The sequence below is a fragment of the Astatotilapia calliptera genome, chromosome 7 (assembly GCF_964374335.1).
Source record: "Astatotilapia calliptera chromosome 7, fAstCal68.1, whole genome shotgun sequence".
NCBI lineage: Eukaryota > Metazoa > Chordata > Actinopteri > Cichliformes > Cichlidae > Astatotilapia > Astatotilapia calliptera.
The window spans coordinates 25,275,754-25,303,711 of record NC_137428.1 but is presented as its reverse complement, the minus strand read 5'-3'; the positions used below and the strand labels follow the sequence as shown (position 1 = coordinate 25,303,711).

The 27,958-nt window shown below is 39.9% G+C and overlaps 3 protein-coding genes across 7 annotated transcripts; 1 reads left to right on the top strand and 2 right to left on the bottom strand.

Annotated features, from left to right (window-relative positions):
- Positions 1 to 1,135: 1,135 nt before the first annotated feature.
- Positions 1,136 to 3,693, bottom strand: gal3st1b (galactose-3-O-sulfotransferase 1b). Its single transcript, XM_026173871.2, has 3 exons — positions 3,593 to 3,693; positions 2,657 to 2,798; positions 1,136 to 2,561 (listed from the first exon to the last, which is right to left on the bottom strand). Exons 1-3 carry the CDS (start codon positions 3,606 to 3,608, stop codon positions 1,424 to 1,426), a joined length of 1,296 nt encoding a protein of 431 aa, XP_026029656.2. The 5' UTR covers positions 3,609 to 3,693; the 3' UTR covers positions 1,136 to 1,423.
- A 2,324-nt stretch (positions 3,694 to 6,017) lies between these two features.
- prodha (proline dehydrogenase (oxidase) 1a) lies at positions 6,018 to 17,723 on the bottom strand. Its single transcript, XM_026173860.2, has 14 exons — positions 17,280 to 17,723; positions 16,835 to 17,043; positions 15,152 to 15,186; positions 13,467 to 13,616; positions 13,247 to 13,311; positions 12,790 to 12,906; positions 12,593 to 12,672; positions 12,375 to 12,456; positions 11,149 to 11,241; positions 10,887 to 11,033; positions 9,674 to 9,849; positions 9,490 to 9,588; positions 9,126 to 9,214; positions 6,018 to 7,602 (listed from the first exon to the last, which is right to left on the bottom strand). Exons 1-14 carry the CDS (start codon positions 17,628 to 17,630, stop codon positions 7,412 to 7,414), a joined length of 1,884 nt encoding a protein of 627 aa, XP_026029645.1. The 5' UTR covers positions 17,631 to 17,723; the 3' UTR covers positions 6,018 to 7,411.
- Positions 17,724 to 18,655: 932 nt separating this feature from the next.
- Positions 18,656 to 25,515, top strand: srsf9 (serine and arginine rich splicing factor 9). 5 transcript variants are annotated; one of them, XM_026173865.2, is made up of 6 exons: positions 18,656 to 18,857; positions 19,338 to 19,632; positions 22,860 to 23,036; positions 23,213 to 23,382; positions 24,345 to 24,517; positions 24,606 to 25,515. In XM_026173865.2, the coding sequence occupies exons 3-6, from the start codon at positions 22,879 to 22,881 to the stop codon at positions 24,828 to 24,830; spliced, it is 726 nt and encodes a 241-aa protein (XP_026029650.1). In that variant the 5' UTR covers positions 18,656 to 18,857; positions 19,338 to 19,632; positions 22,860 to 22,878; the 3' UTR covers positions 24,831 to 25,515. The 5 variants fall into 5 exon arrangements, with proteins under 5 accessions (XP_026029650.1, XP_026029654.1, XP_026029649.1 ...); XM_080304291.1 differs by lacking the exon at positions 18,656 to 18,857 and adding an exon at positions 21,469 to 21,546 and having other exon boundaries at positions 19,546 to 19,632; XM_026173869.2 differs by lacking the exon at positions 18,656 to 18,857 and having other exon boundaries at positions 19,493 to 19,632; positions 22,857 to 23,036.
- The last annotated feature ends 2,443 nt before the right edge of the window (positions 25,516 to 27,958 follow it).

Below are 27,958 nucleotides of genomic sequence, written 5' to 3'. Positions count from 1 at the left end.
ACAAACTAAAAGCAGGTGTAAAAAATGTTTTAGTTCTGGAAAATTTATACACACACAAGATTTTGTGCTAACTAAATAACATAAACATGTATTTTTGTTTCAAACCTCGGCAGTTCAAACAACCTTGCCAAGTCAACAAGTGACAGTAAGTGATGGGATGTTAGTGTTATTTGTACTGTAAAACTTAAACTTATCAGTTGTAATAATTAGAAGTAACACTTAATCTTATCAAACTCAATAACTAAACAAGCACCCACTATCACAACAAATGGAAACTAAACTAAAACAAAATACAAAAACAGTTGCAAAAACACTGTCTTAGCTCTGCTGCAAGCACATGTATAAGAAATCATCCTTAAGCAAAAACGTGATTCATATTTTCACAATGCAGGGGAGGTGCATCTAAGCTCCAGATTCTGACAACATGCTCTCCATATCACTATCATTCTCAGGGAGCCAAACCTGTGCAGAACTTCTCCATGGACATAAAAAGTGATTATGCTCTTAAATTTATCCAGTGCAAGGAGGTCCATGTATCACTGGAGTTTGTGTACTCTCCAAGTGTCAGTGCATCTGCCAGCAGCTACCAAGTGAAGAAATTAAAAGTCACTAACTAAAACCTTCTCAGTCTTGAAATGCCAAAGAGGCAAATTTTGGCAAAATACAACAGCTCTTTATTTAAACACATTAATCAGCTGAGTCACCAATGACTTCATCTGCCTGAACTGAAGATTAATAGATAGGTGCGCGTGTCCAACCATGTTATTGATGAAGACAACTGGTGTAAACTATTGAGAGGGTTGGAGAAAGGCCTCAGCCATTCAAATACATTCCACACAGCTGCATTTGAGTCCCAGGCCAGTGGAGGGCACACTATCACTGCCTCATACTTCCACCTGCAAGAATCCAGGTATCGCTCATGACTCACTAATGGCTCGATTACCATGTGCTTAACAAAACACCAATACCAGGGGTAGGTGAGCTGTTACATAGCTTGAAACAAATGTATTAGAAAACAAACATATAAACACATTATAACAGGAATGCTGGTTTTGTAAGTAGCCAGCCTGTTTAAGCCTAAACCTAATGTTAAAAAGAAAACATAAACACATTGCCACTAACACACTAGCACAGTATTTGTTGAGTATTATTTGAGATACACATAACCAATGTTTTGGCCTTTCTCTGAATATATTCCATAACACGTGCACAAGATGTGACATTACTGTGTTTACAGTTCAAATAGGCATATTTTCACGTGACAATGAACTGCCAGTAAGAATTTATTATTAAAACCTGAAAATGTTTAAAAATAAATAAGGTGAAAACATTTGTTAGGAGATGAGCATAACACACGAACATTCACTACATTAGTATTTTTACTCAATTCGCTTGTTAAAACCAGTAGGCTATGGCTCAGCTGTCAGTAGATAGCATCTTTTAACCAACCCCACAGTCTTGTGAGCCACAGGCTTACACCCAGCTCGGATAAGTATTGTATTTCAGGTGTGAGCATTTTTTCACAGACTGTCCTGAATCTCGGATCAACATCTTTCTTAATGTTGTAACCCAGGATGGAACTCTCTCCAACCGGCTGCCAGGGCAGGAAACGCCTGTTCTGAATCTTCTGCGCTTCAACCGCACCTCCGCCTTCAATACAGATGTCCTTCATCTCAGCATTTCTTCGCCTCAGCTCCTCTACTTCCTGCTTCATTCTTTCTCTCCCATATGCCTCGACTCTGGCCCAGAAGGTACCATTAAAATACTGATAGAGTTTCCAGTCTGCCCCATTCCACTGTAGAGCTTTGGCTCTCATCTCAGCATCCAAATGAGACACGGATGAGCTCTTGCGAGCATTAAGCTTAAAGTACAGGATGTCCTCTATTGTCCAACAGAGCAAATCCTTCAGCAGAATAAGAGACTCCTCGAAATATTCTGCAATGAGGACCAGATGAAAACGTCTTGATAAGTTCTTAATTTCTGTCATGACGCGAGGATCATCAGCCTTGAGGTTGTTATCCAAACCAAAGTCAAAAAAGAGCAGATTTTTTAGATAGAATGAGTTGAAAGCCTCTGGACTGTAAAAGGCCCAAGGGTTGTTCAGAAACTCTGCCAGCTTGTTTTCACCTCTGATCCTCCACGTAAGGGGAACTGCTTTGTGGTAGTAATGGAAGGAAGATTCAAAAAGATCCACCGGGTCACGCAAGATGGTGACGTACACACTGTCTGGAGGCAGGAGCTTGGACACTTCTTGATGATCAAAGCGCATGTGGTTGCAAACGATGTTGAAACATTCTCCAGGTTTGTAGTCCTTCACCTGGGAGCACAGGAACGGCGATGGGTAGAAGAAGTCATTGCGCCCATCAGGAAATGCAAACCTGAGCTTGTGCTTTTCTCCAAACCTGAAGAGGATATTGAGGATGGTGCTGCTAGCTGTTTTATGCGTCTTCATAAACATGACATTCACTTTGGGTGAGCACTCTTCTGAGTGAGTCTGCTTGATCAAACTTTTGTTTTGTAATTTTGCCACACCGAGGGGACACGTGTCTTCTTGGGAGTCGCTGTAAATATATCCAATAAGTCAGTTTACCGAGTTTATCTTATCATATCTCTTATCTTTTGTGAACAAAATAATGATTTCCTTTGAAATATTTACCTGAGTTTCACTTGGTTTGGGTTTCTTAAGCAGTACAGCACCACCATGACGTTGGTCAATAAAACCCATGGAATCAGAACTCGTAACAGAGCCTTGCATTTAGTTGCTTTGATGCCTGACATTATGTGAACCGAGAAGAAACCTGAAAATGAAATCAGAGGTTACACGAGTATAGAGGCGAGTATAGAGGCGAAAGGCAAACACGGCTCTGAATTTACATACTTCATTTGATTTTACTGTTTAACTGCTGCTCTCACAAGCGCCAGACAAATCAATGAACAGCCCAAGTATGCATTTGTGGCAGGAACATCTTGCACAAAACCCTACTAATTACCTCCATTTTCATTTTTTATGGCAACAGTAATGAATAACGACTTATAAACATACATGCAATTCCTATGTTTTAATCTGTCAAGGGGAAAAGGTTAAAACAATGTCCATATGATAAACAAGGAGGGAGGTACAGACTAAGGAGATAAGAGAGAAAATTGCTGCATCGTTCAAATGAAACATACAGCCCCTATGTTGACACTAAACACATGTTTATGGTTTTATAATTTCCTCTTCAACAAACAGCAGAGAAGAGAAACAGATCAGTCTTTGCTGTAACAGCATCGTGCTCGAAGAAAACATCTCATGTGAAGTGAAAAATGACTGGACATCACGTTTCTACTGCACTTCTGTTATCGACACGGGAAAGATGCTCACCTCTGATTGGCCAGATAAACATTCCAGATAAAGGCAGAAGTGGTGTCATGTGACTCTGGCTCTTTTGTACTGACTAAATATTGCTTGTGATAGCAACCCAGGTATGAGAGTATTTGCTGAGTGTGTGTCACCAAGTAGCGAATAAGTAAGTCGAGTTAAGACTTTCAGCCTGCGTGTAAATGGTGTTGGAGTTTTTCTAGCAAAACAGAGAGTGAGAGTCTGACTTACCTGAAGATGACAGCATTAGAGGTGTTAGGGTGAGGTTAGGCTCCCTTCTAGACCTTGAAATCGCATTTGTCCATCCTAGAAGTGGTATCTTATTGGCTGCTGGATAAAGAGGAAGAGGAATTCTCCTCCCACAGGGGCAGGTATGCAAAGTAGCCTGGACCTGAAGGACACACCTCTGTATAACTGTTGTCATAAATAACCTATCAAGCTAAAAAGACGTTGCTCTAAAATGTGTTCAATTCATGTGTATATGTACAAGTATATGTTATGGTAAATATGTTATGGCTTTGATGATAGTGCATTGATGAAACTTCCAAATATAAGAGGAGGTGCATAACTATAACTGTATTATAGAAGTGTACTAAACTCTGTGCTAGCTCCAGTCACATTATTACCTCTTTGCCAGGTTTTCTCAAATTATTTTTTAAAGTCTGAAACAGACTGTATTAGCCAAATATTATTTAGCAGTTTATAATAAGTAAATGCAGTAATTAGTACTAACCAGTTTAAGTAAATTTCCTGCATTTAACCATTGTATCCAACCAAAGGCAGTAGCTGGTAAAGTAAAAAGTAAACACCTTAATGCTGTTTAAGAGAACTTGTTGGTCCAGTCACACGAGCACTGGTTAAGTCACAAAGCATTTTCTTTTTATACTAAGCTATATATTAAGATTTTTATGTCAAGTCAGTTCTCTGTGACCACATACACACTTTATTAGTACACATGTTATTTACTATCCACAGTTTAGAATATATGTAGCTAGGATATACTGTTTCAAAGCTTGCACAAATGTTCATGGATGCAGTTTGGACTCCTGAGAACACAAATCTTACTATCATTCATTGTCTTTACACTTACAATATAGAATGTTGGTGCTCAGGTTAGACATGGTACAGTTTGGATATAGCCGTGTGTGCTGTGCTTACTGACTGTTTTTCTTCTGTCCCTAGATACTTGGGCACAGGTGTTGGCTCAGCTGCTGTTGCAGTTTACTGAATTATCTGTTCCAGTAGGTCACATCAACTTAGCAGAGGGAGCCCACTCCTATGTGGCAACAGCTACGGCTGATGTCACTGACATCAGAATACGTCAGAGGGTGATCCAGAGTATTTCACTAAAAAATAAGAGCAGGGTTGAACCTATACCAGCTTAGACTGGATAAACATAGGAATGCCTGAGGCAGGAGCTTAAAATAGTCATTCTTCTTTTATTTCCACAAGTTTTTAAGGTGACAGATTTTAAAACATTACTTAGTAAAAAGCTGTTATTTGATCCAGCTGTCTTAGCTAATTATAGACTGATTTCTAAGAGTAATTATCAAACAGTTAACTGATCATTTGCATAGCAGCGGTTTATTTGAACAGTTTCAGTCAGGATTTAGACTACATCGCAGTGCAGAAGGTGCGAACGTTACAAATAGTTTTCTTATAGTCTCTGGCTGTAGACTCATCACTGTTTGTCCTGTTAGACCTTAGTGCAGCTACTGTTGTCCACGGTATTTAACTACAGAGATTAGAATTACCATGCAGTGATTTGAATCACATGTCTGATAGATTCAAATTTGTTCATGTAAATGGAGAATCTTCCTCCCACACAAAATTTAGCTCTGAGTTCTGTGCTGGGACCAGTACTTTTTTTGGTCTTCACTTTATACATGCTTCCCTTAGGAAGTATTTTTAGAAGACATTTCATTGCTATGCAGATGACACACAGCTTTATCTGCCCACGAACCCAGATGAACACAGGTATATCTTTACGGGTTGATCTTTAAGACATAAAGGTTATTGCTCATGGTTCTAAAAAAGATCTTTATGTAAAATCTGAAATATCTAATAAATATGTCGTGTAACCCACTTTAAAATTAGGCATTAAGCTTTCCTTTTTGATAAAGGTTATAGTTAGGACTGGATCAGGTGACCATAAACCCTTCCTTAATTACACTGCAATAGGCCTAGGCTGCTCAGGAGCTTACCATGATGCACCAAGCATTTTCTTTACCCATCTCTTTCCACTCTCCGTTTACACACCGCTATTGTATTTAATCAGCAGTATTTATTAAAAGCTCTGTCTCCCATTGTCTTTTGTCCTGTCTCTCTCTCTGCTCTCTTCCCTTTCTCCTCAATCCCAACGATCATGGCACATGGCTGCCCCTCCTTAAGCATGGTTCTCCCAGAGGTTTGTTCCTGCAAAAAATGAGGTTTTCCCTCCCAGTGTCACAAAGTGCTTGTTCGTAGGGGGTTATCTGAATGTTGGAGTTTCTTTCTAAATTTGTAGGGTCTTTACCTTATAGTATAAAGCACCTTAAGCAAACTGCTGTGAATTGGTGTTATAGAAAAAAAGTGATTTGAGAATTGAACTGAATTATGTCAGTCTTTGGGACCACCATAAACATTTGCAGTCTGAATAAGAAAAAACAAACAAACATTTCTTGTTCTTTTTCTTTAAAATTAACTATTTTATTTATTTACATATATTTACACAAGTACATAATATCTTGATACAGCAGTGATGACGAAATAAAACAAGAAAATAAAAGAGAAGACACAAGACAACATCTCTCATCAGAAATTGACATCTACATATACAATAAACTGTATGGGTGACAAATTAAAGGTAACACAAATCATTCTTCTCCATGATCACAAAAGCCACATGCCATTTCACCTCGCCCACAGCTTATATTATATAATAGTGCAATTGTTCTTGTAGTACTTGAATGAAAGCTACCTAAAAACTGCTAAATTATCTACGGCATGATTTTTTTTAACATTTTGAAACATAGGTCACAACAGTCCCCGTGTTTCTGCTTTGAACATCTGTCACCGTTCATGGATCAGAGCATGCCGTCGATTTCACCGATTGTGAAATTTAGGCCATCTGGCAGATGTCAACAACTGAAGCATCAAAACATTAATAACTCCTCAAATGGATCACACCGAGTCTCTCTGTTTGCTGTTTGTTTTATCAGAGGCGAAATGAAGGTTTGCTCCTGCAAACATGTGCTTCAAAAGACTAGGTAGTTATCTCGCCTGCAGGCATCTGCAGCAATAATTCCATTTGATCTGCCGTTCCTCTTTTGTGGAGTGGACATGAGAGACTGAAACAGGGATCATCTTTCCCGGGATGCAAAATCTATTGTTTACAATTTTATAGAACTGATTATGATTAAAAACCACAAACGTGACTACAGATGTATGCAGTTTTAATACAATTAAAGTTGCTATAATGCAAAGTAATTATGTTTTCACACATAATCCCTAATTAAAAAGGTTTACCCTTTGGAGTGGTGTACAGTAAGAAAAAAATAACCATAAGGCACTTGTATCTTTTAACTCAACACAATACTTACCACAACATGCAAAGAGTACAATTTTTAAAAGCACAGGATGGCTTTTATGCACACAAGTAGGCCAACTTTGGCATTCAAACCTAATTTCTTATCTTCCACTGAATAATTCAATGTAGTCTATCAGGGAAGACCACCATTTAGAAATACACACACATTAAGTTATTTTTAAAAAGTTTTTAGATGTATGCTGATTTTAAGAATTATCAAGGCCAGTTTAAAAGTTAAACAAATACTAAAATCACATTTTAATGTGACCTAACATCTTCTGCTGCAATATTTCAGCACTACTGTATTGCATGAATACTTAAATATTTAAAATATTTGTCAGTAAAGCTGAAAAACAGTCTTTGCTCTGTCCTCTAGTGAACCAGGAAAGACAAGTCCCAGCTACAAAGAGCAGCTAACACAGAGGTACACCAAGAAGGGTGGAATGCCCAGAAATATTTTGCATATTGTCTGCAAATGTGATTTAGTAAACAGGCTTGTAGATAATCTGACCAGCCAGCAGTCTGCGCCTCAGCTCCTTCCACAGCAGGCTCCTCTCTCTCTGGGATCTCTTCATGATCCCGCGGTTCTCTTGAGCACGGCGGGACAGGTAGGGGATTACTTCATTGACAGGGCCGTATGGAACGTATTTGTAGACTGGAAAACCTGCTTGGCCTGTTTTCAGATAAGAGAAGGAGATTCAGTGTTCACAGTCACCACCATGTGTGAATATGGTGTATAACAGCATGCAGTCGATACATTCTGCTTATAATACAAGAATACATTAAGTTAACAATCGCGAATGAAGTGAACAAACAGAGGGTACCAAGTTGTATTCACACATGCACTGAAGTCCTGAGCTTTCCAGACAACACCTGACAGAGGTGCATGTGGGAACACAAATGACTCGTGTAGTCAGACTGGACATTAAACGGTCTTTAAGTTCACAATCTACGTGATGTCCAACTGTGCCTGTTTCACAATAGTTGAAGTAAGAGTCCTGTGAAATCATGCAAGACCCCAGTTTAAACCAGAATATTTCAAGTTGTGAGCACACAGATGAGCCAAAGTCCTGTTGTGTGCTCGACTGTTCCGCTAACCAACGTAGGGGGAGGTATGGGGAGTGTTAATGTTCAGTGAAAAAAGGTGAAGTAACGAATGGTGCGGAAGAAACTATAAATCAAATTCCTAATAAATCACTTTTAAATTGCAATAAAACTAATAAATTGAGGTTCTGCAGACACTTGACCACTAACAATCATGGGACAATGTAGGATCAAGTGAATAAGGCCCTAGTCACACTGGCTTAGAGACCATCCCCCCGACTGATTGTGAGTGAAAGCTGGAGGCTGGAGGAAAATAAATGCTACAAGCCGAGCCACACAGGTCTAGAGTGCAGTCAGTGACATTCGTTATTTGCCTGAAAGTGAAGGACTTGTCTAAAAATACTGGCCAGCTGTTTTCCGAGCTGAAGTGAAACCATCGTAAAGTAAAATAAAAGCTTTACCTTTTGAAAACTTTTACTTTGAAGGCGAACCTTTTACATTTTTGCTAGGCTTTTAACTACCACTCGGCTACTAGTTGGAGAGTTTTAGTAGACATAAATAAAAACCACAGGCAATCCAAGCAATTAGTGGAAGCTTTTTAGTGCAGCACCTTTTTTTTGCAACCAGTTTTACCCAGTGCATGAGCAACAAGCAGTTTAATTTGAGCCTGAGAGTGTTAAGTGACACCGAGGTCTGACTCCTCTTTTAGTGAGTTTCTCAGATATAGATATCTCCTTTGTATTGAGGGATTAATCATCTGCAAAATCAAACAAATGACTTAAACAGCAACAGTCTAAAAATATAAAGTTGAAGCAGCTGTTAAAGAACCTGGATGATAAATGTTATGTTGTGTTTGTACAATGATTAATATCATTCACAGGAATAAGAGTAGCATTAAACTTCTCCTCAGACTACTATGACAGGACAAGCGTGACATTTTCTAACACTAAGTGAAGGGCACTGGCAACACAAAGTGTTTGCTGTCAACATGACCTCAGACAAGGTCAGTGACTGCCTGGATATCGTAGCATTGACATCACTGGGAACAACACTTCAGTGGTACGTCTTTGACCACATGACCACACGCCTACATGACATGTGCCTCGGTGATTTCGCAGCATGCAGTTTACTTTAGTGCTGAGTGTAACATACCTAGTGGGAAGCTGATCTGGTCACACATCCCCAGCAGCTGTCCAAAGTAAACTTTATTCTCAGTGGGTGACAGGCCCATTTCATTCATCCTGGAAAAAAAACAAAAAAAAAAAACAGAGAAACACATTTTAAAGGACTGTTACATAATCAGATGTGGAACATACTATCCCACCACTCTCTGTTAACCCTACAGCTGCTTTGGAGGCTTTACAAGGAATATTTCACTTTGAGCAGTTATACAAGTATGAGTTCAGACTGTTAGGGTTAATCCTTCAGAAATGAAAGCTTTAGGGTATTTGTACATGCTCAAACTAAATCTGAGTTTTGTCTCTGCACATGTAAAGTGCTCAAGGACAAAACGTACTTATCGAGGGTGAACTTCACTGTGTCCTCATTGTGAGTTGCAACCATGACATTTGCTTTCCTGCTGTGTTCAATCTCCTCCAGCACATACTCCAAACACCTAAACAAACAGTGGAACAGATGGTTAGGATTTATGCAATTTCTAGCAGAATCACCAAGCGGCTTGATAAAAATTCAAGACTTACTTATGATACATCCTGTTAGTGGCCTCATAGTCTGGGTTTATTGGATCCTCATATCCAATTTCCTTCGCCCTGGCTCTCTCTTGGTACATGTAGGCTCCGCGAACGAGTTTGGCACCAAAGTACCAACCCTCCCGCCGAGACAGCTCAACATCCAAGGTCACGTTGTCGTAGGCTTCCTAAATGCCGTTAACAACACAAACTTAAAAGGGCATCCAAACCTAGCATAAAATAACCACAATTATGCTAATTGTAACATCGGTAGATGCAAAATTGCATGATTAATGTGCACAAAATATCTTTTGTTTTTTTAATATATATAAAAAGCCATATCATTTAAGGAAAAAATGTGGAGAGCTCTTAACTTGTAGTTATATCTTCCTCATCACTACAATCACAAGAAAAGTGTCATAATTATCAGATCCTGTTTGTTCTCTTTACACTGCACATAAAGTTTAGAGTTCAGATGAAGATTGTGGTGATCACTTTCAGCACTCTCTGTGGTCAGGTGCCACTATCTGTGTAGGTTCTCAGTCATCCAGGTCACGGTAGTGCAATAAGCTTGGAAAGAAAAGTATTTCTCAGACCTTGTTTCATGTGATGAGGCACATGATTAATAATCTTAAACGACAACCCACACTAGGGATTATACAACTGGCACTCTCCACCATTTGGTTTTAGGAATGAAGAAGCCGCTTGGATGAGAGATAAAACATTTTCATGAAGTACAAACATTTTTCTGGTGGTACCTCGGTCCAGGCTAAGGACTCAAGGAAATTATGTATTTCTGAGGTTGTGGAGCTGTTGAAGTTGTTCCCACTGGACTTAAGATCTGTAGACACTGCTTAAGACCCAGTTTACAGATTTTGATCTTGGATGCTGAGATATAAATACATTTCACCTCCTTACTTATGGACAGATTATTGAGGGAGAAACTGGCAGTAGTATTGGCAGATTTGGGACTAATTTTTGTGTAATAAACAAACTGATGTGCCACAGTTTGGAAAGCACTCTGGCAAAGAAACTTCCTGTTTCTTATAAAACATTGCTTTAACTAATAAAGCATTGTTAAAGCATAATTAAAGAAATACTGCAAAATAAAAACACTATCGGTATACTCTGTGTGCTTCGATAGGTTAGTAAGTAGCAACAATCATCACGACACACACTAGTTTATCAGTCGAGTTCAGCTTCATTGAGAAAACTGCAGTTTCACCTTGAGGTAACACTGGTAGGTGTTGAAAATGACTGGCTTTTCTCTGTTGAATTTCCTCTGCATTTCCAGGGTCAGGCGACTGATAGCTGGTTGGAAGTACGTCTGCTCGGCATCCACCATTAGCCTCACCCCGTTCTCTACAGCATGCTGGAGTGCACAAAAACAATTAGAGAGTAAAATATGAAGCACCATATAAAACCGTGTCCTATCCCTATATTGTTGCCCACACTATTTGCAGGTACAGGTTGCTTAGTGTCCTCACCTTGGCCAGAATATCCACTCTCTGCAGCATTCTCTTCATCTGCCTCTCTTCTTCTTCGGTAAATATATTCAGCAAAGGCTCCAGATGGCCGGTCTATGCAACCAAAACAAAAAGATATTAATCGACTTTATGATTAATATAAAGCCGTAAATTTTATCTCCATGTGACTGGCAGGAAAGAGTTCAACATCGGTGCCAGAAACGTTTCCTATATTTGTCAGCTGCCCTCAATTATACTGGCTACATGGCCAATGCGAAATGAGCACTTCCCAAAACAAGTCCCAAAACATGCTATTCTAATGCATTAAAATGTTTTTGCTTGTGGTGGGAAGGCATAATGTTCCCCCAGGTTGGCAATTTAACTTGTTGCCACAAAGCAATAAAGACTTTATGACAAGGTGAGAAACACAGCTGTTGCTGTTGTTGGCACTTCATTTTTCTAGTTTTATTCCTCATTTTAAATCGTTTATTACACCATAAATTTAATAACATAGCTATAGATAAATCCTAAATTAGAAAAGCCATGTACAAGAAGCATTTTATCTACTTTAAAAGTTCATAATAATTAACAGAAAAAGGTAGTCATCTTTTTCATTGGCCTTTAAAAGCCTCCAAAGTTTGGATTTGTTGGCTTTATAAGCTTCTAAAATGTGGAAGGTAATGCTGTGACACAGTGAAAATGGAGAGATAAGACAACAAGTGACCAAAGGAGGCCACAACTGAGAAGAAATAACAAGATTAATAGCAGAACAAGTACAAAAAAGGGAGAGACATTTGATTGTCGAACACAGTTGTATTTCTGTTATCAACAGTAGACATAAAATAGCATAGATTACCTTTACTAAGTTCATATTATCTTAACTGTAACTAACTTGATGCTCTCCTAAAATCCCACCGCAGATTCTTTGCAGTTGGCCTGAATTAAACAGCCGATTCTCTTTTTAGTAAGGCCAGTAAAGGTTTTGAACAAAAGGTAGTAGGGAAGGCATTAAGGCAAAGGGTGTTTTATGTTTGCGTTCAGTCAAGCATGATAATTTTTTCCACTTCAGTGGAAATGGCTGAACAAACATGGAGTGCCTGGTAACAGCTTATCTGTGTATTGCACAGGGAATAAGAAACAGCGAAGAGATGAAGCAATACCTGTGATCATTCAAACCAAACAGCTGAAATCCAGTCGTTTTTTCTCCCACCTCCAAACCACTAAAACGTCATGTGATGATGACTCACCTGAAGGTTTGGCACCATAAGCAGATTTGAAATCTTTGTTGTGTCGTTTATTAAACTGTTCCAGTCCAACAGATCAATTGTTCTAGAAGTAAGACATGAGAATATAAAGCCAAAAGAGAAAAAGCTGAATAAAGGTAAAACTAGAAATAACTTGGATGAAGAATTAGTAAGGTGCAGTTAAAGGAGATTAATTGTAAACAAATGAGTGACTGTCCTACCCAGACAGGCCCAGCTTCTCTCCAGTAAACCAATTCTCTATGTCATCTTTGGCTCCAACACCCAGCTCAGTCAAACTTTCCTACAATGAGAGTACACCTCAGTTCATTATTGAGAACCATAAAGGTTGGAACACCTTAAAAATAACTAAAAAAAAAATGACATGAAGACATCATTTGAGCATAAACTTGCATATCACCTTGAGCTGCTCCAGCTCCAGTTTCTGTTCTAAAACCGTCATTTGAGATTTTCCCTGTTGCGCCGACAGGAAGTTAAAAAACCGTCTCCATTTAACCAGGACTTCGGAAAACTGGAGCTGTTTGAACAGAGGGCAACATATTAATTATCAAGTAACAGCAGTAGTTTTATCCGAGGGTTTGTAATGGGGTTAACTGACCACAAGAGTAGTTTGTTTACAGACAAAAATCAAACAGTTTAACTATCTTTTAATCTTTGACACTGAGATGTAAAAACTACTTTTTTTACTGATCAAAACTTTGAAGTGATCAAGTAAAAAGAAAACGATTTCCTCCTGTAGTCAGACTAGTTCTTCTGCTACATTTCTTTGCTAAATTAAGGTCATTTAAGACTTAAGTCTAAACCCTGCGACACTACGTTTCAGTTAACAATGAATGAATGAAAAACGTTAATCTTACAAGGAACTGTGGACGACCCAGTGCAGTCATTTTGATAGCAGAAAATCCATCATTAGAAGCTCCACCTGAGAGGAAACAACAAACCTCATGTCACTTTTTTTTTATTAGATTTTTTTCTTTAAATAAATAATCTACTTCGTTAAATTACTTTTTAAGTATTTATGTTTTACACTATTAAAATGAACCCAAACTGTGCTTGACCAGCAGTTGTACTACTTACCAGAAGCTTTAATGCAGTTTATGAATGTCTCCATTTGCATATCACATTTGGCCTCATCTGCATAGAAGTAAGTTCGTGCACTGATAACTCCCCCGCGCCTGTCTCCAAACTGACGATGGGCCTTGTACTTCTTCTCACGATGATCCGCACCTGAAGTGAGACGCAACTTTAGTGGCTTGTTGCATGAAAAAAAACCCTCAAGTTCACCAAGATTTTGATATCCCGACGATTAATAATCAATTCACATACAAAGGAGATTTAGAGCCTAAACAACACATCATTACTATGCAACTATAATGGTCTATCAAAGGTATCCAGTGCATATTTTGTCCTATATGTGCAAATAAGAACAAGATTTTTGAGGGAATTTAGGATTGTTGTTATTATTATATAGCTCATGTGTGGAGCACATGTAGCAGTGGAGCATCACAGATATAGAGAATGCAGTGCAGAGAAAAGTGGTGTCTTCTTGATAACTTGCTAAAAAATTTGTGAAATAGATTCTGAAAACCTGGCTGACCAATAACCAATAACCATTTCCCTTGCTCATAATGCCTGTATGTACCCAAGCTCTTCCTTAACAGGTGGCCCAATCTGAACGAAAGTTTACATGAACATCGTCACACATGCAACAATTAATAACAACTATATGTATTTTAAAAAATGCCTTAATAAAATGATAAATTTGTTCAAGTTACCAATAAATATTTAATTAGGAATTTGAACTACTCATAGGGCTAGACAATGTAATTCTAACACACACACATACTTACATATAAAAATAATATTGACCAGAAGATTAGAAATTAGAAATCATGATTTCTTTACTCTTGCATCAGTGACTGCCCCCAAAGAAGTCAGCTTTATTCGGGACCTAGATAGCATGCAAGATACCTCTTGCATAAAATCCTGGAGGTGCATGTGTTTTATTTTTAAGCTTTGCAGATGATGTAACTGTAATAGAGACAAATGTGTTTGTGAAAACCGAGGGAGGAAAAGGAGGCAGTGGAAAATCCGGGATGGTCATTGGAGAGCTCCGACGAATCCGAGAGCCCTGAAGTAACACGATGGCTATAATGCTGCCTTAACTGATTGCATTTGATTTAAGAGGAGCAGTTTTACTGCTATCATTTATCCTACAACGTGAATGGATTTTCATCAGAAGGAATTCCATCCTAAAGGGGGGCATTTTTTTAAGTTTGTTACAATTACTGAGAGCACAATAGATATCAAAAACAAGCTTTACTTTATTCATTTAAAACTAGCCACTCTGGTTGCAAATCAATGTGCATGTAACACATTAGCACTTTTAATTCAGCTCCCACAAAGACTGATTTGAAGTAAGTATAAAATAAGTTTGTCTCAGAGTGATTGCCAACAGGTAAATGATACACAAACACATTAAATATCAACCCCTTAAACACTACCCAGCTTCACCCCGCAGTGTCTGTTGAACTTGACATTTCAGCCCCCACAAGATCCAGTTATAACCAGTAACATCCTGACTAGACTACGTGGATGCATAACTATGCATACTAAACCACCGAACAGCTGAAGCAGCTGACTAGTCAGCAGCTCAGCCTTGTCAGCTTACTCCACGGCAGTTCTTTAGTCAGAGACATATGCAAAATAAAATAAAAAATAAAATAAAGTTTGTTAGTTTTGTTTTTTACTGACACACATACCTGGACTTTCTTTCTCTGCCTCAGAAACACATGAACTGTAAAAAAAAAAAAATGTCATTAGAACAGTAAAAAAAAAATAAGGCAACAGAAAATTTGTCTCATCTTTGTTTCTTTCAGTCAGATCAATAGCAACTTTTATAACACAGCATACTAACAGTAATAAGACAATGAATAGCAGAAAGTCTGAAAAGTTTCAAAAAGACAGATGACATGATGATAAAAAGCACTGTTTCGTTCTTTTAACAGTCACAATGAAATCTTATGCAACCGTGACAATGACCTGCTTTTCAAGTTATGTTGCGACGTGAGAGACGCATTGGGGAACAAAGGCAAATAGCCAAGGTGAACTAAAACTAAACTAAAAACTAAAACTTGATTTGAAAGAACATTTTAGTTAACCAAAATAAAAATAAAAACTAGATTTTTGATTGATTTTTTAAATTAACTAACAGATTTTTTTTTAGAACTTGTAAAAAAAAAAAAAAAAGTACAGAGGAAATATCCTTAGTGTTAGCATCTGTTAGTTAGCATGATGAGGCATCATTGGTCTTTATCAGAAAAAGCAGTTTAGTTCCTCCTGTGTCTGTTTGTGTGTGTTGGGATAGTCCTAAGTAGAGCACTGTGGGTATTTTAAATCACAGAATATCGTGTAACACTTGCTAGTGTGCCTCAATGTGCCTCCTGAAAGCAACTCTCATGGCAACCCATGAGGCCTTTCAATGATGCCCATCCCATCTCTGAAAAACTGGCTCAACCAATCAGAGCAGGGAGGCCTGTCTTAGCGAGCCAATAGAGGACAAGCACTGTTGAACTGCCTGAGAATAACACAAACAAATTAGGTTTTGATTATAAAGCATTACATGTTATGACTGGCACTGCTTTGATAAAAAGCCTAACAGAAGCCGTCTGTGAGGTGATAAGATAAGAGGACACTGATATCAAAGTGCAGCCCAGAGGAATAGTTTTGACACTCAAGTAGGACACATAACTTGAACTTAAGTGATAATTTCCAGAGGGACAACTTAGTACAGAGACACAGGCAATGGTTAACCAAGAGCATTTCAAATATCACAACTACATTTTTTCATATGTGCATATGGTTAGTTAATGTGCCGAAGAGAAGAGGCAAAATGAGAGGAGAGGCTCTAAAACATGAGCTATATGCATGGAGACATAGACCTAAATACTTCTGTGGAAACTAACAGTCAAATTACTCATTTAATTCACAATTAAAGATATCAATACAAATCAGGTAATACACGTACTACAGTTTCTCAGTCTTTTAATGAACTAACACTGCTAAAATATCCATTACTGTGATTTTTTTCAGTCCTGGAGCTGCTCTTCTAGTGTGCGGCTCCTATTACAGCCACACATGGAGACAAGTAATGGAGAGGACCTCTCTTCCACAGTTTTCTGATTTCTCTGGGTTTTTATGATGTGGTGCAGTTACACACTTGTGATGACACCATGTGATGTTGTGCCATACAAAATAAACTTGACTCAGCTGGCTTTTATGGATTTAGTGAGCTGAACAATCCTGGGTATGCAGCTCACTAAATCTCATCTGACACACACATATATCAAGGTTTATCTTATCTCTTATCTTATATGGCATTTGCAAAGTTGTGCGCACCACATTCCTTAAGGAGAAATCAGCCTACGTGTGTATTTGCTACTCACTCCATCTCCTTCTTCTCCGCTTCCTCTTGTGTCAGGTCTTCTTCCACGCTGTAGTCCAAAACTGCCCCCACACCAAAGGCCTCATTTTTCCGAATTAACGGTTTGATGGAGTTGTGGTCTTCCCCTGCCACAAACTGCCCATAGAAGGTCATCTTCATCAGCTTCTCAAACATCCACTGTCCAAGCAGCTTCCTGCTCAGATCCATCAGCTGAAAACATGACAGGGACAAGAAAAACAACAGGTTACTCTGCCTGAGTGGTTTACAGCCCCTTTTTCATTTTCACCTCGGCGAGTCAAAAGCGGAAACACATTCATAGCGCGCCAACGCGGAGAGTTCATTGAGCTTTGGTAAAGCGGTGCACCGGTTTGGTGCTGATCTGAACGCACGTGTGTGTAGGGTTAACAGAGGATGCGTTATCGGGCCGATCAGTCCCGTCAACTCACCTCTTTGTTCTTGTCAACCAGGATGTCAAACGTACACAGCTTGAAGACCAACAGACTCCGGAGCAGCTCAATATTACCTTTGCTCTTATAGGCTTCCTGTGTGTTTTCGAAGTCGATGTGGGTTTTACTCAGCGGAGCTTTGGTAGCTTTTCTAGACTGGCTGATGAGTTCAACCGGCGCAGCCTCTACCACGGTGCAGCCATTCGTCTTCTGCTGCTGCTGCTGCTCCTTCTCTTCTCGAGTTTTGGTGGATGCGACTGTTGAGCGGCATCTCGCAGGCGAAATCCGCAGTTTTCGGATGCTGCCGGAGTTTGCCCTGACCAAGGGTGCTACAAACTTAGTGTACGACATGCCTTCTTCGCCTTTCTGAGCGGCAGCTGCACGCAGACTGAGACCGGCAGACTTCTTTGCCGATTGGATATTTGGAGTGTTGCGTAATGAGCGCGCTCTGGTATGTCAGAATCGGGAGGTGGCGCCCTGCCTCACTTGTTACATCACGTCCCCGATAGGCATCACGCAAGAACCACGGGCCTCATTCCAGTGAAAAACCTGAAAAACTCCCCCGTCGTGTAGTAGGAGAAGCAGATGGTTTAAGAGAAGCAGGAGGCCTTATACTGAGGGTAATAGTTATTTGATCCAGTTTGTGAACAGTCCCTCATTATTTGGCCATTTGATTTTAATGCAGAGAGACAGAATATAAAGCAAAAATCCAGAAAAAAAAGACATTACATAAAAGTTGATTTGCATGTCATTCAGCGAAGAAGTATTTGATCGCCTACAACCCAGTCAGGATTTTGGTTCCCACAGATTGTTTGTGTGTCCAATGGGGCCGAGATTACAGTCAGTCAATCAATTGTAGCTACTCAATTCAATTTATTTTATTCATTTATTGGTGGTGGTCAGAGGGCCCGGTGGCGCCAGTGTCCGGCCTCTGTCAGTGCGCCCCAGGGCAGCTGTGTGACTACAATGTAGCTTGCCATTGCCTGTGTGTGAATGGGTGGATGACTGAATGTAGTGTAAAGCGCTATACAAATGCAGGCCATTTACATGGGAGGAGCTTGTTAATCATCTGAAGGCAGTTGTGACCATGGTAATACTGATAACACTCTACGCTGTATGGTACCAGCAAGGTCCCCCTGCAGAACAAGGCACATGTGCAGGCTAGTGAACATCTTAAGGAGTCAGAGAAGGCTTGGGAGAAAGTGCTGCGGTCAGATGAAACCGAACTTAACTCAGCCCACTGTGTGTGGAGGAAGAGAAAGTATGACCCACGATCGAGGTGGAAACATACTGTTTTTCTGCTAAGGATTACAGGATGACTTTGCTGCATGGAGGGGGCCACTGGAGGGGCGGGCATGTACCATAAAATCTTACATGAAAAGAAAGGGGGGGGGGGGGGGTAGCCAGCCTAAATCCTGTAGAAAATCTTTGACGCTGAAGCTTCAAGTTGCAAACACCTGCCAAGAAACCTAAATGTTTCTGTAAAGAGAAGTCAACCAAAATCCCTCCTGAGATGTGTGCAGATGTGGTGACCAGCTATAAGAAACGCTTTATCTCCTTGCTTAGCAACACCACCAGGTACTTGTGTTTTCTTGAAGATCAAATACTTATTTCACTCTATGATGTGCAAATCAGTTTATAGCTTTTATGTAATGTGAAAATTTTTCTAGATTTTAAGTTGATATTCTCGCTCTCTCTATTAAAATTAAATTAATAATGAACTTTTAATTCAGAGGATAGAAATGAGAACTAGTTTGTGTTACAAAATAAAGCAGTCAGTGTTCTCAATTTTAGTCCCTCTCAGTTTCGTATAAAAGCTTTTTTGTTTTTTGTTTTTTTTGGTCATCTCAAAACTTGACTTTATAACTCAAAATTAAGGTTAGGGGAAAAATTGATTATTTTATTTTCCTTTTCTTGTTTGTTTGTTTGTTTTAGTAAGTCTCAGACCAACTATAAAGTCAAGTGCATATTCACATATATATATTTTTTCTGCCACTCTTGACTTCCTGTGTACTACCACAACTCCTGTCTTGGCACTCTATCATATATTTCCTCTAGGTCCACAAAGACACCGCGCACGTGTTCTTCTAATCTTCTCTCTACTGCTCCAACAACCCTCTCAAAGCAAACATTATTGTAACGCTCGGCTGCTGCTCACTGATCGTCACCACAACTTCTCCCAGCAGCAGGGGGCAGCAATGATGTAACAGTGGCTACTGTCTGCCGGAAATGAAAAGCTGTAGAAGAAGAACGCAGCCATCTCCCGTAAATGTGCTAACTTACGCGGAAGCAGCAGAGTGTGCTAACTGGTTGCATTAATTCTACAAACAGGCACATTTACCTGCTCTAAAAGGTAATCAGAGACATTTATTAATTTAAGTTTTTTTTTTTTTAACCATATGCATTTATTATGCGCTCTCTGAAAGCGATAAATATTAGCAAATTGTAGCCGACCCAGAGTCTTTTTAGCCTGACTCGCTGATCGACCTTACGTTACCAACAAAGGGACTGCGCTGGTTTCGCAATTGCTGGTGTGCAAATTATAAGCTAGGGGTTAGTTTCTAGATATAAAGGTCAAGTTGAATGGGTCGACTCCAGAGGCCGTGTTACAAGACTTAAAAAAAACAAAACAAAAGAAAGAAAGGAAAATACCTGAACTGCTTTTAATGTAAGCAACCCCTCGTTTACAGCCGCCTGTTGCTAACAATAGCTATGACTACTTTAGCAGTAGCCACTGTGATATTTTAGGGCAAAGCCAAATTTGAATGGCTGGAACGAATCTGGACTGTAGTGTCTAAGCGGTAATGCTAACCAGGAGCTCTCGAATTTTAGATTAAATTGAGGTCAGATCGCAGTTGTTCAGCTATGGGACGTTAAACAGGTTTGGTAGGTTCAGCAACTGCTCGATTAAACGGGGTTTTCAAGGCCCCGGAAACGCCTTCAAGTCCAGGTAAACGTATAGGGTACGGAAAACACCTGTTAGCAGCTGTATGACAGCCACCAAAACACCGTTTTTATGAATATTACATTTTGTTTCAATATGCTGGGTTTGTATATACATTTTATGCGGCAGCTTTTAAAATCACCAGCCTGAGTTTACAGAAAAATGTAATAGTAGTGTCAGTCTGGAATAATGCACATTGGACGGCGACAGTCTCATGATAATATTGCGATTTTTCAAAGTAATTTTGTAATAATTATGTTTGTGATAGTATGGGCAAAAATACAGCACTTATTGGTGTAAAAGCAACAATCTGAATTTTTAGCCTTTTTCCAGTGAGCTGCCGTCATAGATCGCGGACTACATGATTCAAACTGTGTGTCTATTGCCACAAGGTGCCAGCAGCAGCACTGCAATAGACTAGTTGTTACACAGTATATGTCAAATGTAAGACCAACAGCCGGTGGCGTGGTGCTTTCCTGAGAAAGTTGAAGTGAAAAGATAGCATAACTGCTCATCAGGACCCTTTGGAGTGTTGTAACCTAATAAAATAGAAACGGAGCTTTTTAACTAGTTTCATCCACCATTTATTTTGCATGTCATATGGAGTGCAACTAGTGAGTGCTCTATATGTGTCTTTATCACCTACCTTCATAGCATGGTTGTAGTCGCTGAGCTGCATTAAGCTGGAACAGTTTTCTTATGCGTTTTCCATATTGTTGTGCTGCTTTGGAGGTCTGCCCTCCCAACTAAGCGTCAAACAATTTTCATATTATTGGCTCCCTTTTTTTACAAGTAGAAATATAAGAAAGTGTTGCGCTGCCCATCATTTCTTTATATTTTGCTTTGAGCTAGACTTCCTTGTAATTTTTAAAGTGGTCTTGAGAAATAGTCCTCCAGGTTTTCTGAAAGTCAGTGTTTTTCTTTGAATAGTGTTATGTCTATGGATAACAATACACTTAACAAAGAAGCAGTTTAAAATTGTATTTTTGACACTGTATTATATCAGCATGTCATTAAAACACAGGTGTTCCTATTTCTTTTGTTGAATTCATGAAAAACACCAACAATAACACAGTTTGACAGACATGAAATAGTATCTAGGCACCAACAAAGTGATTACCAAAGAGCTCTTAGTTGAAATTTGTGCATGGTGTTCAGTGTGTCCATTTAAAAAAGAGAGGAAACTGGAGGGCCAAAGAAGTGGCAAATCTTACCCCCACCAAATATGTATATATATATCTACAGGATCTGAAGGTCATGTCTTGAAGAAATCCATCCACCAAAGAACTGTGTCAGACCTGAAAGATACATCTGGACCTTCAGGTGATCTATGTACTGTTCACTGAAGGTTCAACAGAAATGGTCTCAGTGGAAGGATGGCTGTAAGAAGCCATTCTTATACAGGGGGAAAGAGAAAGGGGAGAAAGAGTTTGAGGTATGTCAAATTACACAAGGACTGGATTAAAAATCAGTAGCAACAGGTCTTCTGGAGCGAGGAATCCAAATTTGAAGTTTTTGGTTGAAAGGAGGATGTCACAGTACATCAACAGTAAGTGTCTGTAGCCATCTGTAAAACATAGTGGAGGCTCTGTCATGGTTTGCAGCTGTATTTCAGCCAGTGGTGTTGGCTGGAGTTCTTTGAAAAATTTGTGAAATGATAAACACAGAAAATAACGTAAAATCAGAAAACAGCTGATTGTTAGCGGCTTCATTTTTGAGCATGACACTGATAACAAACACACTGCCAATGCAGTAAAAACATACCTGGACAGAAAAACACAGTGGCCTCTCCAGAGCCTGGACTTCAACATTATTGAAGAAGTATGGGATCATCTTCACAGAGAATGGAATAAATAGCAGCCAACATCCAAAGAAGAGCTTTGAATGTCCTTCAAGAAGCCTAGAGAACTATTCCTGAAGACTACTTTAAGAAAACATCCCTCAGAGAGTTCAGGCTGTGTTCAAGGATCAAGTTGGTCATAACAAATATTGACTTTCAAGGTCATTAGAATTCTACAGACATTTTTGCCTTGTATACGGTTTTTAAATTTCCATTTAGGTTGGCACATATTTCCTATTTTCCAAGGAAAAATATAAAGACATTTTTTAAAAGGTTTTGCAAAATACATTTTTTTAGTACACACAGAATTGCATGCTAGCTTAATCCACATAAAACAAAACAAAAAGGTTAAAGGCATAGAAAATATTGTTTTTGCAGTAAAAAGCAGAGTAGAAAAACACGTAAGCATCAGTTCATTTACCGTTTACACACAGGTAATTGTTAGTACCTTTTTACATTTTTTCCCACAGTATGCTTATAATCTCACTTTAAAGAGAACAGATCTGTAATCACTGAAATGGTTGGACATTCATTACACTGTGTTTTTAAAGTTTTCAGGCTTGGATCCGAAGTCCTGTGCCATTTTTTTTTTCCTTGAGCCCATCATTTACTTCTATCACGGCTTCATCCCTTCTTTAAAGCTTTATTCTTGTGTAAATTAAGGAATTGTCTGCGGATGGACTAAGTTTTGGATTGGGACTAGGAATATGATTAAGGACCACTTCCACAGCTATTTGTGAAAGCAAGAAGTGATCTCTAAAAGTCTGCAGGTGCCCCCCTTCTTTTGTGTCAGCAGTGTCGCCTACTCAGCCAACATGTCTGATGGCCGGATCTATGTGGGGAATCTTCCCATGGATGTCCAGGAGAGAGACATTGAGGATCTCTTCTACAAATATGGAAAAATTCGTGAAATAGAATTGAAGAACAATAGAGGCACTATCCCTTTTGCCTTCGTCCGATTTGAAGACCCACGGTGAGTTTTGCGGATGGTTTTTGGCAACTCGAATCACACTCCTCCTTGTTGGACACCATAAATTTTGTGGTATATCGTCTCCAGTGACTGCCGGCAGGGAATGGATGGAGACAAGATATCCAACCTTTGTCCGCTAGGCGTACTTTGGTAAGGAGTTCTTTGCTCTCTTCTCTTAGGGATGCAGATGATGCGGTCTATGGAAGGAATGGATATGGATATGGGGACTCCAAGCTGCGTGTGGAGTATCCCCGTTCTAAACCTGGCCCAATGGGAGGTGGTGGAGGAGCACCTAGAGGAAGATTTGGACCCCCAACTCGAAGATCTGAATTCCGGGTCATAGTGTCTGGTAGGTGGACGCCATGAGTCGTAGCCAATTAATATTACTCTCTCATTCGGTACGGCCTGGAAATCAAGGGGACTGGTAGGAAAGTGGACATAGGAGTCTTAGGCAGATAACTTTCTCCCATTCGCATGCCGGACTGGAGAACAAGGGGACTGGTAGCTGGACGTCATGAGTCGTAGGCAGATCATTCTCTCTTTCTCATGGCGGACTGGAGGACAAGGGGACTAGTTGAGGACGTCATGAGTCATAGGCAGATATGTTTCTCTCTCTCATGGCGGATTGGAAGTCAAAGGGACTAAGTGGATGAGGTCATGAAAATCAAAACAGTAAAGTGAAACCGGTCATGTTGGCTGAGTAACCCCAAACACCGGCTATAGTGATGGTAGGTGTCATTTTGTCATTGTGTATCATTAATTATGTTATGTGCTTTGTCAAATGTTTCTGTAGTTCACCTAAAACACTGGGTGGAGAAGTGGGTGGACTTATCAGTCAGGAGACTTGAAAAAGTCAATTAGTTTTTTCCTACTGGTTATAAGGATGATTGACCATCTCAGTATTTTCAACTGTGGGTTTGGCATTAATAAGTAACTGCTGTGCATGGAAAGTGTTAATGATTAAAGACAGTGTAAATTAACACTTGGTGCTGAATAGGTAACACCTTAGGCAGACCACAAATCCAGGTCTTAGCTTTATAGTGTTTTAACATTAACCAGGTTGTGTCATTCCTGGCATTTTTAGCAATTTAAAGGCAGGGGAAATGCAAAGTCTTCCACTTCTCCATCTTCTTTAGGTTTCAAGAGGTGTAAAGGTCAGACTGTATAAAAATAATGAATTAAAGAAAGAGTTGCACTTTGGAGAAATAATGAAACCCTTTCCTGCTAAGATTTTAGGTTTAAAGTGTCAGGTAAATTTAAGCAGGGAAGTATATTTTGTCCACACCATCATTTAGTCTTTTCCTGTTCCAGGACTGCCACCATCTGGAAGCTGGCAGGATCTGAAGGATCACATGCGGGAAGCAGGAGATGTCTGTTTTGCAGATGTGCAGCGTGACGGAGAGGGTGTAGTGGAATTTCTCCGTAGAGAGGACATGGAGTATGCACTGCGTAGATTGGATGGGACAGAGTTCCGTTCACATCAGGTTAGTGTTAGTGATGGTGAGATTTAATCGTTCCTCTGATGATAAACTGCAGCTGATGTCGTGTAATTCTTTCGTTATTTCTTGTTAGGGGGAGACTGCTTATATCCGTGTGTATGAGGAAAGAGGTACTCCCAACTGGGATCGATCACGATCCCGTTCCAGATCCAGAGGTCGCTATTCTCCTTACTATAACAGAAGATCTCCCCCTGCGCGCTACCAGTCGCCCCCACGCCATGCTATGTCACGGCATAGCCCACCTCCGAGAAGACACCTTCCGCCACACCACAGCCCACCACCTCGTCATTATCGGTAGAAAGTCGCATCATTTAGAGGAATTGGATGATTATTTTTTGTGGTTTGTTTTTGTAATTCTACATTTTTATTTTTTTTATTTTTTTTTTTTTAAAAACCTCAGGCCTCCTCATAGCACACACCATTTTTATTTCTTGATTAAAAACATTCCATGGTCAGGAACCCCTGAACAACCTGCTCCTCCCCACAGTCTTGTTTTTAGGGGGAGTTTTTTTGTTTGTTAAACACCCATACGTTATCCGGAAACAGAATTATGTGTTAACTTTTTGTGAGATAACCATTTGACCATTATGTAACATATTGGAGGTTTCTTTTATAAAGAAATTCGGGAGTGCGATGTCAAACATTTAAAACAAAGTACACATTTCTGCAGTCCTGCTTCTTGAATTGACGTAATTTTATTTTTCATGTGTCACATCTTAGTAGCTTTAAGTATGAAAGGGTGCGTTTTCTGTTTGGCCAAACCAAGAACCCATAAAACTAATCAGTATAGTAAAATTAGTGAACCCTTTTAGTGTAACACGTTGACTGTGAGACTTAATTGTCCTTTGGGTTTGTTTTCGGGTTTTTCTTTGTACGTGTAGGCCGCTGACCGAGGTGGTCTAAATGTAGATTATAATTTGTATGCATCTCTATCGTTTTTGGGTTTTTTTTCTTTACCAATAAAATGCAAACTTTTACTGTGACAGTTTCTTTTCCATTTTTTTTCTGTACTTAAAGTGAAGACATTTCCCTTCTTTAATCTGCAGTAATAATTTATATAGAAAAAAAAATGTGGAGTAGATTCCAAGAAATCAACAGTTCAAAGTTGAAAAATTGTCTATTCAGCTTCTGCCCAAACTAGAATAATGAACTGGATAACATGAAAAAGACACAAAGGACAACTATTCCTTTTTTCTTGCGGTTTTATTCCCAGTCACATCTATGCCAGTAGTCTATTTGCTTAGTCGATTAGTTAGGGTGATAACCTTTGAATAACCTTTAAATAAAGAAAACGTATGCAATAATATGATTATTCCTGAGGTTACTTTATTAGACCTGTGCTTCCAATGACTAAATCAATGCTGATATTGAAATAGTTTGGTTTAATGGAGCACGCTGGACCTCTAACGCAGCTTGCTCTTGAATGCTTTGCTTCTTATATTGATTTTTATGCTGATTTTTTCCCTTTTTTCCGTGTGAGCTTACCTGCGATAACTTCTGGACACTTGTAGATCATTAGAACTAGAGTGTTCTTAACAGAAACAGCAACATTTTATGGTTACCTTGTCCTCAGCGCTCCGTGTGTCTGTGGCCTAGACACAGCTGAAGCCTGATTACAGCGTCTGGGCACCGAGCAGCCTCAATAGCCTGGAAAGGTGCTAACCGCTAGGCTAACTAGCAACAAGATGCCTTCCCTCTCCTGCAGAAGATTGCAGTACTGGAGACAAAAATTCATCGCTTAGAAGTAAACGTGGAGGTAAATGGACTGTGTGGAAATGAAACAACCTTGCCTTTGATTCAAAACAATGGCGATGAGCAAGCTAGTACACAGCTAAGGAGCACAGATAACATGACCAAGAAAGTAGACTCTGTGCATTATTATAAATCCTCAAGTGATAATCCCCCCTTAGACTGTCTTGGTGCAAAACCAAGACATAAATCATGTCTCCTGGAAGGGGGAGGACGTATCACAAGCAGGGCACAGCGAGCTGAAATCTCTGAAACCTACTGGCCTTCACTTCCTACGAGACAGAGAAGCTCTTCTACCCCTGTATACGGGAGGAAACAGGACTGGACAACCGTGAATAGGAAGGTTAACAACAAACCTCCAAAACAACTGAATGTGAAACTGCAGAACAGATTTGCTCCACTATCAAAGGACCCTGGATCTATATCGGACAACCATCCATCTAAAAGCAGCGAAATAAGGTCTGAAAATCTGTTGAAAAGTGAAAGGCCACAGGGAAAGCTAAAGGCTAGGCCTGAAACTCTGATTGTGGGTGACTCTGCCGTAAAGGATGTACAAAGGATGTGCGGTAAGAACACTAAAGTCCTCTGCTTTCCTAACGATATGGTCAACAACCTGAAGGAGAGAATTCTTCAAATTGCAGATGAATATCCAACTGTGACAAACATTGTTCTGCATACAGGGTCAAACGATGTGTCCAAACAACAGTCGGAGGTTCTGAAACGGGACTTTACTGGATTATTAAATACTGTAAACTCTCTGAATGCAGCTGTATTCATCAGTGGACCTGTACCGCCGGTCAGAGGAGGAGACGAGAGATTCAGCAGGTTGTTTACACTGAATAAATGGCTTATATCAGCATGTGCTGACCACTCAGTGCATTTTATCGACAACTTTAATATTTTTTGGGAACGCAGGCATCTGTTCAAAGCAAATGGATTTAATTTTAACAAGTCAGGGGTGAAACTGTTCACCTCCAACTTGTTTTATTCCATACGTCATCCATCCATGCTTGGTGCCAAGGCTGAGATAAACGAGGAGTTATCTCATAAAGAGGAACAAACAGTACTCCAAGAACAGACAAAGCCCAGCAGAAACCTTGAGGAGGAGCTCCATTTGCCCCCACCCGGGAAGAGCCTCAGAAAGGAGAGACATCCATGGCATCTGAGGAAGAGCCTCAGAAAGGAGAGACATCTAAGGCAAGAAGAGGGGTCCCTATTTGCCTCCAACTCTCTCAACAACACCAACGACCAGGACAAGGGACCACGACCTTCCCCAGTCCCCCAAACCCCTGACAGGCCATCACCCTCCTCCCCCTCCCTTTCTCCCTCCTCCCCACACCTGAAATTCACTGAGGAGATGATGGAGCGGGTCAATGCTGGGCTCAGATCTACCCCCCCGTCCCAATCCCTTTTTGTCCCCCATAAACCCCCCACCAGAGCGGCCAAAGGTTCGCCATCGAGCCCCACCCTCAACAGAGCAATCGAAGTCACATTGCCCAGCCTCGCCCCCCTTAGTTCCTCTTCATGCCCTGTCTCCGCAGTCTGATGCGTGATGTGTGAAGGGTCCGGGCTGTGAGGATTATGGCAGTGATGACTTTTCCCAGGAGAAGCTGGGACCCTGTTTACTAGAAGGTTTTAAAATTTCTGTACTTTTAGGTGACAGGAGACATGTGGCCT